The sequence below is a fragment of the Pseudopipra pipra genome, chromosome 8 (genome assembly GCF_036250125.1).
Source record: "Pseudopipra pipra isolate bDixPip1 chromosome 8, bDixPip1.hap1, whole genome shotgun sequence".
In the NCBI taxonomy this organism is placed as follows: domain Eukaryota; kingdom Metazoa; phylum Chordata; class Aves; order Passeriformes; family Pipridae; genus Pseudopipra; species Pseudopipra pipra.
The window spans coordinates 16141981-16158180 of record NC_087556.1 but is presented as its reverse complement, the minus strand read 5'-3'; the positions used below and the strand labels follow the sequence as shown (position 1 = coordinate 16158180).

The 16200-nt window shown below is 42.0% G+C and overlaps 1 protein-coding gene across 2 annotated transcripts; it reads left to right on the top strand.

The window, feature by feature from the left end:
* The first annotated feature begins 379 nt into the window (after window positions 1-379).
* Window positions 380-14341, top strand: FUT11 (fucosyltransferase 11). Of its 2 annotated transcripts, XR_010432429.1 has the most exons (4): window positions 380-1129; window positions 2396-3021; window positions 7837-8439; window positions 10241-14341. XR_010432429.1 is itself a non-coding variant. In XM_064663819.1 (3 exons), the coding sequence occupies exons 1-3, from the start codon at window positions 410-412 to the stop codon at window positions 7982-7984; spliced, it is 1494 nt and encodes a 497-aa protein (XP_064519889.1). In that variant the 5' UTR covers window positions 380-409; the 3' UTR covers window positions 7985-8443. The 2 variants fall into 2 exon arrangements, 1 of the variants encoding a protein (XP_064519889.1); XM_064663819.1 differs by lacking the exon at window positions 10241-14341 and having other exon boundaries at window positions 7837-8443.
* The last annotated feature ends 1859 nt before the right edge of the window (window positions 14342-16200 follow it).

The window sequence follows — 16200 nt, the reverse complement described above, 5'->3', positions numbered from 1 at the left end:
TTTCCTGCAACACCTAAACGCCTGCTTGGTCGAGGAGCCACCTCTGCAGCTGCCTTCGCTCGAAGCTTGCTGTGCAGCAGGTGTGTGCACAAACGGATGCAGGAGCGGTAGAGGCAGAGAGGATTTATAGCCCCTTCAGCCACAGGGCAGTAGGGTTGGAAGGGACCTGCCAATGGGTCACCTCGTCCGGCCGCTGCAGCCAGGCTGCACGAACGCTGACAGACCCGTGTTAGGCGTCGCTGCCCCTACGCGCTGCCACTGTTTCTGGAGCGTCCGAGGGGACAGAGCGGGAAGGCGGCACCGCTCCCGCCCGGCCCCACGCCCGGGCCCCTCCGCGCCCCGTGACGGCACCGCCGGGGCGGGGCCGGCGCCGCTTCCTGGGGCGGCGGGACCGGCCCGGGGAACGGGCATGGGGGGCGCGGGGCCGCGGTGCGGGCCCGCGGGCCTGTGGGTGACGCTGGCCCTTGCCTGGGGCGCGGGGGCCGCGTTGGCCGCAGAGGGGCCGCCGGCGGGAGCGGCCGCGCCGGCGGAGCCGTGTGGGGCGGAGGGGTGGGCGCAGGACGCCGTCCCGCCGGGCGCGGCCTTCGTCGCCGCCGCGTCCTACCGCGGGCCCGGCAACAACGACACGCGGAGCAACAAGGCGCTGCCCATCCTGCTGTGGTGGAGCGGGAGCCTCTTCCCGCACTTCCCCGGCGACACGGAGCGCATCGACTGCCCGCGCGGGTCCTGCCTCGTCACCCGCAGCCGGCGGGTCGCCCGGCACCGCCGCACCAAGGCGCTCATCTTCTACGGCACCGACTTCAGGGCGTACGAGGCGCCGCTGCCCCGCCTGCCCCACCAGACCTGGGCGCTCTTCCACGAGGAGTCCCCCATGAACAACTACGTGCTCTCGCACCCGCCCGGCATCCAGCTCTTCAACTACACGGCCACCTTCCGCCGCGAGTCCGACTACCCGCTGACGCTGCAGTGGCTGCCCGGCGCGGGGTACCTGCGGGGCCCGGCCGTGCCGCTGGCCGAGAAGGACGCGTGGCGGCGGAGGGGCTACGCGCCCGTGCTGTACATGCAGTCCCACTGCGATGTGCCCTCGGACAGGGACCGCTACGTGCGGGAGCTCATGAAGTACATCCAGGTACATCCACGGGGGAAGCTGTGGCGTGGTGCTGGGAGCACCTGGCTACGCCCCTCCGCCGCCTCTTTTTAATGGGGTTTGTTTGTCCTTGTTTTTAGCCAAGACGCGAGTCGTAACGGGATGCATGCTGACTACAAGCTGGACAGAAAAACTAGTTGTATTCCCTCCCAAAGCGTGATCTAGACAACACCGCATGCCAGTAGGTAGGCCTCATGTAGCTTGTTAGTTGTGGAGTTGTCTAGACTCGGGATCAGGCGCAAGCTGGGCAAAGCCTGAATAAGCTCAGTCTGCTGGACCAAGTGCTAAAAGTTGCTGAAATCTCTGGACCTTGAAGTTAGAGTACAAGAAGGCTGTCCATTTACAAGCCTTGAAAGTACAAACAGGCAGTAAAAAGGCAGGTCGCTGTGTTTTGAGAATCGGCTCCTTATCTATGTTGTGGTAGAACGATGTTGTTTCTATGGTGGTTTATACTGCTATGGCACAGCTGATGGTGAGTAGCTTCCTGAAGTAAAATAATGTAATTTCTTTAAAGTAGAAAAAAGTTTAGGGTTTTTTTTCCTCTTAAAAATTCTGAAGGATAGGACATTGATAAAAAGCATCTGTTTTTCATCTTTGCCAGAAACATCTTTTTCCTAGTTGTTTCTGTTGTTGCTATTGGCCGTGATTCAGGTATTGTGCAAGTTTATCATGTATTCACCAGTGAAACAAAGACAAAAGAATTTTTAAAATATGACTATATTGTCAAAGTTTGATGCAAGGTCCAGTTCAAGTATATTGTCTTTCATTTTTAGACAGTATTCTTTTAGCTCCCTGCACTAATTTTTCTCAGTCTAACAAAGGGAAAAATTTTGTCAGCCTGCTGACAAAAGTTATGTGTAATAACTGTTTGGAAAAGTCCTGGCTCTCTGTTAAGTAGAAGGATGACTTTTAAATTAACGTAGAGAGAGTCGAATGCTATTCCTTACTTGTCAGTTTCTGATTTATCTGATAATAAATCCATTTTTGAGTGGCACTGCACACTCCCCCCAGCTCTCAATCTGTAGCATAGTTAAAGATGCTTTTGAAACTCAGCACTTGGTTTCCTCTAAGGCTGGTAGAAGCGGGGCTCTAGGAATAGTTCCAAGAGAAAGAACTTGGAGTGAAAGTGAAGCTAAGCCAAGGTAGCTAGGAACTGATCCAACTTTGTAATTTTACAAGAACTACAAGCTCTGAAAACAAGTTCCGGGTGAAGGGATCGCTTTGTAAAGATGCTGGTTGTTATTTCAGGTTGACTCCTACGGGAAATGCCTGCATAACCGTGAGCTTCCCAGTGAACGACTGCGAGACACTTCTACAGCCACAACAGAAGATTCTGAGTTTATGACTTTTATCGCCAGGTACAAGTTTCATCTGGCCTTGGAGAATGCCATATGTGAGGACTACATGACGGAGAAGCTGTGGCGTCCCATGCACCTGGGGGCTGTCCCAGTGTACCGAGGCTCCCCAGCTGTGCGGGACTGGATGCCAAACAACCTCTCCATCATTCTTATAGATGACTTTGACAGCCCCCAAGAGCTGGCAAAGTATCTTGATTTCCTGGACAAGAATGGAGAGGAATATTTGAAGTATCTAGAGTATAAAAACGTTGGTGGAATCAAAAACCAGTTCTTGCTAGAGAGCTTGCAGAGGCGGGAGTGGGGCATGAATGACATGACTCTGCCCAATTACCTGAATGGCTTCGAGTGTTTCATCTGTGACAGGGAGAACATCCGGGTCAAAGAGGAGCAGGAACACAAAAAGTCTCGCGGGAAAATTCCAGCTCCCAGACCTCGCATAGCTCAGTTCAAGCACATGGGATGTCCTGTGCCAACCCCTGGGTTTGGAAGTGTGGAAGACCTCGCTGAAGGAGACAGGTAATGTACCAATATTATCCTTTTTGAAGGGAAGGAAGCTTCAAAAAATAGTAGCTGTAACTTTTAATAATCCTTTATACTTAAAGGAGCTCTTGATACAACTCTAGTTACATTTTATAATATGTCTTGTGGGTGTTGTGGTAGTTCTGCTAATATTGTGTAACGCTGAGGCTGGACAAGAGGCTTGGATGGTGGTATTGGTGGTTGAAAGACGAGCGTGAGACACCCATAATATTGTGTTAAAATGCTCTGTGACCTCGGGCACTGTGGTTATCCTCTGTCTATCTTAGCCTCTTTGTTTGGGGGAGGGATGTTTTCAGTACAGTGATGGTACAGCACTTGTCAGCCGTGGGGTGAAAGCAGCTCTATACCTCACTACAAAGTACTGGGTTGAGAACAGGGTTACCACTGTTCAGTGCAGGCCTGGTTGGCTCCTGCTGACTTCAGGTTGGACGTTAGGCTTGCCCCAGAATACAAGACTTAGTGTTGTTTTGTGTGACAAAACTCTGGCTGGTGTTGAAGGACACCATCCCGTTTGTTTAGGAGAGGGATCGCGCAGGGCAGAGAACAGGCTGAGTATCTTGTCCTGGGGATTGCACACAGGGATGGCTGGTGTTGCTGGAATCTCCTTATAGCCCTCAGTATGAGCTGCCCTCCAGTCTGTCAGCAGGGAACTAACTGCACCAGCCCTCGGGCAACCACTTTTGACAGGCAGAAGAGTGTTGATTGCATGATCTACTCTATTTATACAGGCATTGGTACAAAAGAAGTTAATGCTTTGGTGTTCCCAAACCTTTGGGCTTTTCCACTGACAGTGTTTGAAGTTGCAGTTGATAGGAGGAAGGGTTCTTGCAGTTCCTAAACTATATGTGGACTTTGTGAGGTGTGTACTACTCCTATAACATGTTTGGATTCCCTGGGTTTATCACTTTTCTTTGCATTACCTGCACCAGTTTCTCTTTTTAGACAATTACTCAAGTGTGTGCAATTCACTCTGTATAAGCCATCAGACAGCCATCATAAAGATAAACCTTCAGCCATAGCAGGAGGTTTTGTCTAGGTTAATAGCCATCACCAGAGATTTCAGTGTTCTGATGTCAGTGTCACTGTACTATTCTATTAATGAAATTTTTAAAATATTGGGAAAATCTCATGCATTTCCAGAAGGAAGGTGTCAGTGTACTTTATTCCAGTTTATATTGCTTTACAACATTGTTAATAGTTTTCTACACTAAGGGATTGAGTGCCTAGAAATGTTAAAATTGGTGTTAGGAGTGTAAGATTTCCTTTGTTAGAAGAAACAGCATGTTGAAAATTTAGAATCCATAATTTCAATATGCTAACCCAGAACTAAGTTCTGTGTGGATATGAATCTCTAAAAATGTTTTTATTACATTACCCATTCATCAGAAAAATATGAAGAATTTTTTAAGTGTGGGAAACTACTTAATTCTGTGTTGGGATGCTTTCAGAAATGGCCAACTGAAATTAAAACAGGAAGATAAGTGTGAGGTTATGCAGGTGTTTTAGGAAACACCTATTTCACAAAGCATGTGATGTTCATAATCAAAAAGCATTTTTCACATTACAATTAATTTTCATATTGACTAACTGAAAAGTTCTGCTTATAAGTAAAAGGAGTTCATAATCCTTTGTTTTCTGTTGGTTGGCTGATTTACTGGAGCTCTTTTATAGTAATGCCTTTTCTCAGTCTCAGTAGCAAAATGGTTTTTCTCCTTGCAGCATTCTACTCTGTAAAAGCATTCCCTACTTTTCCACAGGTTTTCTCTTGCTTGGGCATCAGGTGGCAGTAGAGAAGCACGTGGGAAGGCACACATAGCGTGGCTGCCGCTGCCACTTGCAGGCTCAGGTGCTTCCATCCTTCTGCCCAGGGGTCATCAACAGGGAGTTTTGAACAGCTGGTCCATAATCCAAACCTCAGTTGCATCCATGGAAGTTTCAATGTCTCTCTGAACCACAAGATGTTATTCTTCCCGTGTTAGTAGCCATGAGATGTGTCTGGAAAATTTGTTCCAGAGAAGCTCTTACATTGGCTGCTGTCTGCTTTAGAAATATATGTATCCATGCCTTCTGAGGCACGATCAGGGGCATCTCCAGTGAAATACAGTGGTTTCTGTCTGATAAGTATCTGAGCTTTCACTGGTTTTATCTGCAAAATGGAACATGGTTACTTAGAATTCTAAGTGGTGACAGTAACATAAAATTGCCTCCAAAGCATTAGTTTAATATGCCCGTATTTTGACAGAGTTTGACAGTGATATTATTCGACAGTGTGATCCATTTACATGATTGCCTGCTGAGCCAGTCAATTGAGTGTTTTGTTACTTTAGAAAAAATTATTGTGGAAAAAGGACACGGGCCTAGTGGAGATACAAATGATAGACTATATGCAACATCTGACTATAAACACACACTGTGACTTGGAGTTCTGGAGCCTTCTGGAACTCCGAGAAAAACAAAGGTGTTTATATTAGAGCAAGTACCCAGTTACAGTAAGGTAATGCTGCTCATCTGCATGCTCTGTAACTCTTGTTCCCAGATGTAATTAGTTTTTAGGGTTGACAGGTTAGCTGAATTGACAGAACTGTTGCATCACAGTCTCTCTCTATGCAGGTATAGGTAGCTGCAGCACATTTACACCTTTTAGCTGTAGGTGTGGAGACGTGGTTTCTAAATCCTTATGGTTGCAGCCTCACTTGTATTTGGACACCCAGGCTTCACACCCAAGTGAGCTTACAAAGAAAGGCAGTAGAACAACCATTTGTATGTGTTAGGGTATGAGTCAGTCACTACAGTCTGTTGAATTCTTTGTACAGAAAACAGTGGGTTACAGTGCTACTGGTGAGTGGAACTTCTATGTAGTGGGAATCAGAATCTGTAGTTATTCTTGGACTCCCATCTTTGTGAAGTGTTTGGTTTGTTTCATTGATAAGGATTAATTTTCTGAAAGTGGGATGTTTGAGGGGGTAACTTTAAGATTAAGTGACAGTTCCTTTCCAGTACCTAAAGTTTTCATCTGTGGTGACATAAGGAAAGAGAAGCCACTGTGCCACTGATAAAAGAATGTTGTAAAACCATCATGGTTTTATTGTTTCCTTTTTATGTCAATGTCACAGTTTATTTATGACAAGAAAAACGAGTTTAACGGAGTATGAGATTTACCATTTGTGCATGTGAGAAGTCCCTTGCAATAGAATCCAGTAATCATCCAGGATTAAAGATAGATCTGTATCTCATGGTAATAATGTTTCAGGTGTATGTAGTTGGGAGTCTGTGGAGATTTGTGCAGTCCTGCTCATCCTGGGGTACCAGTTTTTCCCAACTGACAGAATCAGAGTGAAATTATTTTCTTTAAAACCCCCCAATAATAGCAATTTCAAAAGAAAAATACTAAACTATTCTAATTTAATATTTTTGATGAAAGTCTTCACTCAAATACTGGAATTCTTTTTAGTGTTTTTTCTGTACAGTTCATCTGGGAAACATTTTCTTTTTTTCTGTTACCTACTGCCACTTAGTCTTGGGTCTAGTACTTAATGCACACAGACGTGTGCCCTTATTCAGTGCTGTAATAAACAAGTAACTCATATTGGCAGTCCTTGAACAAAGGTTAATGAATTTAGCAATGTGATCTCATAGTACGTCCAACTGCTGCATTTTACAAAGGACCCTCTTGGCAGATACTGATTTTTTTGAAGCAGAAATAAGCCTCTGTCTACGATCCTTCACATTGGAGTCCATGTTAAAAGCTTTATTTTGAGGTTTTTGTTGGTATACACTGCAGAAATGTACCACCACAGCTGGTGTTGTTGCCCACAGAAAGCTCATTCCCATGGCACACAGGCCATGTCCACAGGGACAGCGACTACGATGTGCTGTGCGTTTCTTTCGTCTGCCTGGAGTGGTGGCTGAGATCTGCTTCTGGGCAGTGCAGTCACACTTGGTTCAAGGTATAGTGTACAGAGTGAATGCAGGAGGTGCTGTACTTACTTCTGTGATTTGAAGGGAGAAGCAGCAAAAAGCTCTGTATATAAGTTAACAAGTATTGGGTAACTCATGGATGTATTATAGAGAGCATCGTGTTTGTTCCTTCTTTCCAAAGTTTCTGATGGGCTCATGTGGCTAGATAGCAGAAATAATGGAGAAGAAATAAATAGTTGCCATTTGTTGATATAACACCAGTGAGAGAATTAGTCCACATCATCATGAATGGGAAGGGAATTGCTGAAATTTGCAGTGATATAGTCTGTGCTACAAAAAGTTTGTGACTGTATGCATTGAAAAAGAGACAGCCTGTACTTGACCATCTAGTCTGGAGATAAAGAATAGGATCAGAATTGGGGAATATAGTGATTTTTGTCTCTTCCATATATAACCTGAGTTTGTTAAAGGGTTTATCTGAATAAAAATTGATTCTTAGCGCTAACTCCTATATGCATACGGGCCACAGAAGGCTATTCTCAAAATAATAGGACTCTGTGACAGATTTTATTTTAATAGAAGTTTTTATTCTCTACAATTAACAATTTTGTCTCTTTGGTTAACACTGTAGTCATATGCTGATACTTCTAGAATGTTGTAAAGCTCATGGTGAACTTGTATTTTCTGTAGAGAATTTTCATAGCAAGTTTCTATAAATGACTTGGAGCACAATAACAACATAGTTTATTATGACCATCCCTGGGCCTGTTTTTCTCTTAGGTGAAAGAAAAACAATGGTTTCAGTGATATTACAGCTGCAGACTCATTTGGTTTTTTTAATGGTTTGTGGTGATGTCTCTTTTTTTGTTTCAGTTGGAAAGAAATGTGGCTGCAGGATTATTGGCAAAGCCTTGATCAGGGTGAGGCCCTCACAGCTATGATTCATCGCAATGAGTCGCATCAAGGAAGATTTTGGGACTATATGCATGAGATTTTTCTCAAGAGGACAAGGCAACACTGACCCATCTTTGTAAGAGCTTGATTTGAAAATTGCGTTGAAAGTTGAGACTGTGAATTCTTACCTCGCTTCAAATGTTTGCCTTGAAATACAAAAAAACCCCTCTCACAGAGACAGTTTTTTCTCATGCAAGAAGTGAGTTTCTGTTATGATTGGATTCCAGCAGTGGAGATGTTAGCAACTGCTTTGCTTTGATTTGAATTTCAGCTCTCTGGTGTGAAGCTGCTTCTGACTTGCAGGTATCAACATGTGGGGCAAAAGATCAGGGATTTTTTTTTAAGTCTCCAGAATATTAATTGTTTTTATACGTATTTTATCAGTCACATATTCTCTTCATTAAGATGTACTTTTAGCTGCTATTAACAAATGGCTTTTCCAGTGAAGGAATTACGAAAGACAAATCTGTGGAGAGCAACTGTGCCTTACAAAATTGCAGCAATAAAGTCTCTTTGCCCCAAGTAAGCACGACTCAAATACTCCTACTTTTCAGGATAATTGATTAGCTATGGACAGGTCACTTACTCTCTGACTAATTCTTCTCTTTTGCTAACTTACCAGGTGATATGTACAATGGGATGAGAAATCAAATTATTTAATTTGCAACTTTCAACAAATTAGTTCACACCACAAAGTGTATCAGCTGGTATTGTGTAGAACTAAGTAAAATTGGTATGCCTTGGTTCCTTTAATTTTCCATCAAATCCAAAACCCATAACCTTGACTTTTTGTTATCTCCTTAATGCTACCAATTCAGAGACCTTGGATTTGTTATTTTTATGTGCAGCTTTCTGCAAAGCCAAATACATTTTAACAATGGTCCCTTTCCAGTGGTCTCTGCAGTTTGGATACAAGCCTTGTAGTCTTTCTGTACTGAAATGGTTTTGTATCTCTACAAAATCTTAACACATTACAATCCTGGTCTGTGACTGGAGTTCCTAAGGATGACATGGGGATAGATCTTCCTTGCTGTGTAGCCTGTATCACTTACAGATATAAATAACCACCACTGTTCCTTTCCATGTTGGGTATCTTCCTGAAATAATTGATCTTGCAGTGGAGGGAAACTAATTCCCTTAGTGCCACAGATTTAAAAGCATGGGCAAATATGGCCACACTGCAGTGATGTCTCCAATGGTACAATGCTGCTTTCTTTCTCCATTTCTCCTCCCCCAGCAGAAGTTAACTCCTAACTAAATAGCCAGAGTTTATCCATGCCTAAGACTGAATGTTTGTAATGAAAGTCTACAGTCTGTGGGCTAATCTGATTTTGCAAGGCAGTTTATACATTGCTATGGGAAGTCCAATGCCTGTTAGTAAAAGTTAGAAACAGGAGTGAATCTACATTCTGTCCCTAATTATGTCACTGTCTATTGCTTAGTGCTGTATGGATCACTCAACATATTTTTTTCCTCTCAAATTCCCCTTCGTAATATTATAGATATGGTATTATAGGTATAATATCAGGATATGTAGATCACCTAAATATTTGTCTCTCAGGTGACAGAACAATATTGCCATGTTAAAATCAGGGCACTTGACAGCAAAGACTTCAGGCCCGTAATTATCACTGAATTCTTGCAAATATAGATGTATGCAATATACAGTGATCTCACCTGATTGTTTTTAGGAGATAACTGTTCTTTTATCTCTCTTCTCTAATGGTAGTAACAAATGGTTCTTCAGATAAAATGCATTTATCAGTTTTACATTCCTTTTTTTCAGTTACTAGGGAGACATGAATACCTAAGTGAATATATCTGAGTTAATTGTTAAAGTGAATTACTCAAATTGGATTAAAATTACAGATGTGTGTATTCAGGATTGAAGTGGCCACAATGTGCTTGAGAAATACATTAAGATAAAACAAATTAAGGCTGCTTTAGTTCTGAATATCAACTTCTACTAAACAGTTTAATGATATTTAAGTAAATTGTTTGAATTGATGCCTTCAGTTACTTCATTTCGTGTTTTTCTGTAGAGAATCATTCAGTCTTTGAATGGTTCTCTTGATTAGCTATATCTCAAACCACTTTTTTATTCAAGTGTTTGGTGGGATAGGACAAGAGATTCTGATCTTGCTTTTTATACTAAACATAAAAACTAAGTACCAGGTACTAGCACATGCTGCTTTTACCATTTTATCCTGTACTTTAAGTAGATTTTCTAGAAGTGTAGCATTTGTAATAATTTCCAGGTATTTATTATAATTTATTTGCTTTTGCAAAAATTAGACATCCTACTTTTAATGTATCCTTGCAGGAGTAACAGGAGGAAGTACCAATATAAGCATGTCTATCATAGCAACTACTTAGTTCCTGAGGAGTGATGTCCAAAGCCTCACTTTGCCGTCCTGCTCAGCAACACGAGCATGTTTCCAACTAATAGCATTGAAGATATGGTGGTACAAGCTGAAGAGTAGCTAGCAAACTAGGTAAAAACTTCTTCTTGGGACCCTGATTCATTCAATTGCTAATTAACAACCAAGTATTCCTTCACCACTGTTTATTTTCTCAGTATATTACAATCACCAGTCAACAAGGCTTTTTTGTTAGTCCTACAGAGTTTATTTGTTTGTTGGTTTGCTCCATGCCTGTACTACAGAAGGCTGTTGCATTGAGCTTTATGATGGTTGCCAAGCCAGGAGTATTTCTGATTGTCATGTATCTTCTTAACGTGGGTATGAAAGTAGTGCAGATCTGAAGGTAACTTTATCACAGATATTCTGGAGGTTTTGTCTGAGTTTTTCAAAATACGACTTTCAGTTTGTAGTCACATGATCATTTTCTGTGTTCTTAGTGTCTTCCTAGGTTTAACTATTTTTTTACAGTCTTACAGGCGGTGAACTTGTCAAAAGGTAATGAGTAACAGCTACCCTTCTTAGCAGTTGTGATGCTCACCCAAGCCTTGCATTTCTTTTGTATCTGAGAGTTTTTTCTATAGTAACAGATCATACTAGCTTTACCATCTCCTGTATGTCACACTACGTCCATGATTTATAAACAGTGTCTCTTCCTTCTATTAATATACTAAATATGTTTCACTTTTTGTACATGGTGTGCAAGAATTAGGGCTGAAATATTTATTCCGGTCGTAGTGTGAATGCGTTGTGTAGCTGCCAGGCAAACTGCAGGGGCAGGGGAGGTGGGAATCCTCCCCAGCCTGGTTAAAGAGTTGTGGTTGCAGTTCTGTTTGATGCTGACTGACCTTCACAACATCTACTTCTCTGCACAGCAAGGACTGCCAAATGTTGAATAAGGTGGTTCTACCACCATGGTCTTAGCTTTCATCTCTCTCCTGTTATTTGGAGGAGGCAGGAGGAGAAGCTGGGTCTCATACCCTTGAAGAGTTTGCAATCAATTTACTTAATAATGCATTTTAAAGGCTTGCTATATAGTGCCAACAAGTACTGCCAGTCTTAGCCAAAGTAAATTCAATTTACAATCCTAGTTGTCTTTCTACTAATGGAAGTATGTGAATGCAGACAAGGAGGAAGGTCACTGCAGCAATTGCTAATATTTTGGAAAAAGGTTCCTGATTTCTGTTCTTAACTGGATTTCTCACTTTACTGCTTTAAATTCAAAACAGTTAATGGTGGCTGAATGTAATCACTCATATTGTGAGGCTACATGATACTCAGACATGATAGATGTGATAGATGTATTCGACATCTAAATCATATTCTTACAGTGCAGGTACTCGTATTCATAAAAACACACCATTGAGACTAATCAGGAATTTTAGCAAAGATGCCAAATATTGAGGATGATTAAGAGATTGCTCCTGTAAACCCTTTGGTAGGCTCCTGCAAACTAGGGTGAGTGGCTTCACTGCTTATCATGCATTTTGCCTGTTTACTGTGTGACTACAGGGAGGCTTTCAAAGCTGTCAGGATAGCTTTATTCATTAGCATTAATGTTCTAAAAATAGATATCTCCTTATTACTGCTCACATGAAACACTAGTACATTCTGTTGATGCTGTGTCTCAGAATTGACATGACAAGCTAGGATAAGTTTATGGCCTGCGAGAGGTGAGAGAGGAGAAATAAATGTCTGACAGAAGGTTAAAAATCTAGCAGTCCAGTGCATTGCATTGGACAAGCTACAGCTCTCATTCTCCTGCCAAAACTGTGATACCTAGTGCTGCCTGTTTTTTCAGTAAGAAGCTGGGTATTTTTTATAATGAATTAGTAGTCTGTGTTTTCTGTCCTTTAGCAAGGACTTCAATGTGTAGGAACCATATAACCTCACTGAAGTATAGTGATTTGATTCCTAATATTGATGATTTCTAGAACTCAGAAAGAATTGCCTTTTTTTATTTCTGTCACTGTAGTAATTTTTGAACTGAAAAATTTCTGGGTCCCCTGTGATGGTAAGTAGAATGAGAACAAAGCAACAGTGGATGTATATGTTTAGAGGGAAAGGAGAACGAGCTGCTTTCTCTGGAAATGATCTCCAGAATGCAGCAGCTGGAGAATCACAGCAGAAATCCCCTCTTGCACCTTGGCAGAGGGTAGTTTTAATGGTGTGGAAGAAAAGTAACTCCTAAAGGACTGGGAACAGGATAAATTGAATTGAAACTCAGCCATCAGGGACATCTGTGTTTAAACAGGCTTTACTGTGTTAGACAAGCAGCCATCTGCCTCTCTTCCTGACCTGCCATACACACTCTTCAGCCACTGTCCCAAGAGAGCCACTCCCTTAATCATTAGTTGTCATCCCTCTGGTTATATTTAATTAAGATTATTGATGGATCTCCAGGCACCTTCTGAGAAGTTGTATTAATTGGAAACATACAGGGTGGCAGATTCCGTCATTCTGCCCAGAGACCTCTACTGACAGGCTGATATTAATCAGAGACAAAATCCTTTTAGTGATATGATGAACTGAGCCAAAACCTGTCAGGCATTAACAAATTTTACCTTTCTTTATGATTCATTGTCTCAGAGCTGGCAGTGAGAGATATATGGCCCTGCAGAGGGATTAGGAAGGGTGGAGAAGAATGGAGCTGCAGGATTTGTTCCAGAGCTCTGACACCACTGGCATATTAATTTGTATACTGTTATATACATTCTGTCCTGCAGAAAATACCCATTTAATGCACAAGTGTCTCAACTAGAGATGTTTCTGGGGATCTTGGAATGGATCAGAGCAGATCATGATAGTTTCTGGCATCTCTGAGCAAATAAGGAGGCATCAGCTAATTTGCTGGAAATGGCTGGATTTCTTAGATCCTAGGAGTTAGGGATTAGGGATGGCAGTTCAAAACTACAGAGGTAGACAGAACAATGCAGGGCAGCTGCAGCTGATCTGATTGAGAGCTCAGGATAAAGTAGGCTGGTGTTGGAATTGGGGCGGGGCGTGACATGTCAGAAAAGAAATTGCATCTGTCATGGTGCTAGTGAATGCATTTGTGCTAATAAGAACATTAAGTGCTAATATTGTCCAAACCCGATAACTCAGCAGACAGGAGTTAAGTCAAAACCACCTGGAATCTCACCAAATGGGTTCGTTCACTACTAAAGTGGAGGTGCTTTAAATTTTAAGGCATCTCCAATTAAATTGGGTTAAGAAGGTCAGGGTGAGACAGTCGAGAATAAATTGTGGTAAGTGAGGGCATTATGAAGTGATATGAGACTAACTGGTGCATTCTGGGTAAATTTGGGTGAATATACTGGAATTTACCTGGAAGCTGGATCCAGGCAGTTCAAAAAGACATGGATATCAACTCTATTCTTTTTTCCCCAATACAACTGATTTCTTAACCTCATCTCCTAATTGTTTGTTAGGCAGTATCTGGAGGGTTTACATAGCTAAACCGGAAAGTGAAGGATAGATACATGGTGTAATTTCTCACCTCTGAAAGAGGTATTTAAGACAACAATCTCATTTTAAGGGTGTATTTTATTACAGCATTGTTAGCATTGTATTTATTTGTGGCATCGCATTTGCTGTAACATCATACCTGGCTCTTACTCAGTTGTGATATAGATTCTTTTTAAATCTAATACTCATAGTTTAATCTCTGTGGTTTATTTTGATTTTGACTAGCTGAAATGCAGGCGAGGATTCACCTTTAACTATGCTGATCTAAGATAACAAGCTGTACATGCAGTTAGACTTTCACATGGTTTTTATAGTTGTACGTTCAGAATTCACAGTGAAACATCTGTGTGGTTCACTGCTGAGAGAATTTGGTTTCTGACTGTCCCTCTAAAGTCAGCACTTCTGTCCCTTCCATTAGTGTCTCAGTGCTATCAGCTAAACAAAATACAGGCTAGAGAGAGACTTGGCTACTGAGTAACACACCCCTTCTGTAGTTCCACATTCTCCCTTAAAATAAATGTTCAGTATTAATCATGTTTAATAGTAAAATTGTGTCTTGCTTCAGACATCTTTGCATATTGTGTGCAGACACCATCAGGTACCTTATTCTGCCTGCTCGGGAGTTTGTTAGGCTCCGATCCCTGACTGAATGCCAAAAAAAAATGGAAATTCTAATGCAGACAGCAGTAACTTACAGGAAGCTATTACAATTCTCCTTGTCTAGCTTGCCTTTCTATTTCTCAACCTTCCCTCCTCGCCCGCCTCATTTTTCTTGGAATTACTTAAACGAGAGATCAGCTTTTGAAGGTGAATGTCCCTGAAGGTGCTGCCACCATTAGCTAATGTAATTTGGAAAAAGGGAGGCTGATTTACAGGGAGTGCAGTATGTCCTAGTATTTGTGTCTTTCCTCATTATTGTTCTTGTACATGTCTGGTTAGGAATTGCAGGTGGCAAATGCAGCAGGGAAAAGTGGATATCAGTAAGGGTAACTAGAAGAGGCAAAAAGAAGAGTAGCTGAACCTCACATGAACTGGAATACTGAAATGTACTTCATGTTCCTGTCTTGGATTTGCAAGATCTCCAGTGTTTAGAGTTGCAGAATGCAAGCCTCTAGCCTAACTTGAAGGTGTCACCTTGTTTTTCTTCTTCTCTACTAGTAGTCCAGCTCAAAGGATTGCTTGTTGCCTGTCTTTTCAGAGAAAATGGAACTAGAGAAACACCCTGCCTACCAAAATGTTTCAGAACTTCCAGATAAAGTGTTTGAATTTGAACCTTAGATGGAAATTTACTTCTAAAGAGCGCCAAAAGAAATCTTTTTTTTACATGAAAATGTCTTCTCATACTCTTTATATTGGACTTTAAGAATATACTGTTTTAAAAATAACACAAAAATAATTATAGAATTGGACATACCAGAATATATTGTCTGCAGATGCAGGAAATTCTAGTAAGCATATTGAGAATATTCTGATATAGGTCTGGTGATGTTAGCTCAAGTTAACAGAATTTCTGTCTTGTTAACTTCCTTGAATAGGCAGAGGCAAGGGGAGTGGTTTTTATGTCTATAGCTAGGAGGTTGAATATATTTTAATCCAAATCAATGTCCTGTGCAAAAAAAAAAAAAAAAAATTATTTCCAACATCTTTGGTCTGGCCTTCTGTATATGGTCAGAGAACTCAAACCTGTGGAAGGAAACTGATCCTTCATATGTCCTCCAGTGCAAAAGGGAGATTGTTGGTGCCTGAAGAGCCCTGATAAAGTGTGGTAAAATGGCTTATTTGGGAACTACTTTATGACAAGGATCTGAGTACTTTATGTCCCCAGTGTTTGATGTCTGACTCTTCAGTTTTCTGCGTCTACCTTGTCCCTCCTGCCATGCTGAGACCTGCTTGTATCCCAGCCCTTGAAATCTTCCTGTGCCTTCTGTGTTGCCTGCCTTTTTCAGCTGAGGACGTAAGCGCTCCAGAACCTGCCAGATGAGTTGAGGACTTCCAGAACTACCCTAGGGAAGAAACTTTTGGGAACAAGGGGATTTTTCACCACCAACTAGGAGGCTGTGGGAACGATGCCACCATTTTGGAAGCAGCAGTTTCAGTGTCTTCTTGGAAGAAACAGCAGGAGCAATACAGATCCAGCTGTAATGTAATGGAGACAGATGAGGGGCTGAGAGTTAAGTGATGCGAGTTTGAAGCATCAAGAAAAGTTTCCATAGTTGCAAAAGAATTTGAGAAGAGATGACTGAGAAGGGGCTTCATCACAGCATGTAAGTATCTAAGGGGGAAGGGTGCCAAGAGGATGGACCAGGCTCTTCTTGGTGTTGCCAAGCAATAGGACAAGAGGCCATGGGTAGAAACTGATGCACAGGAAGTTCCACTTCAATATGAGGAAGAACTT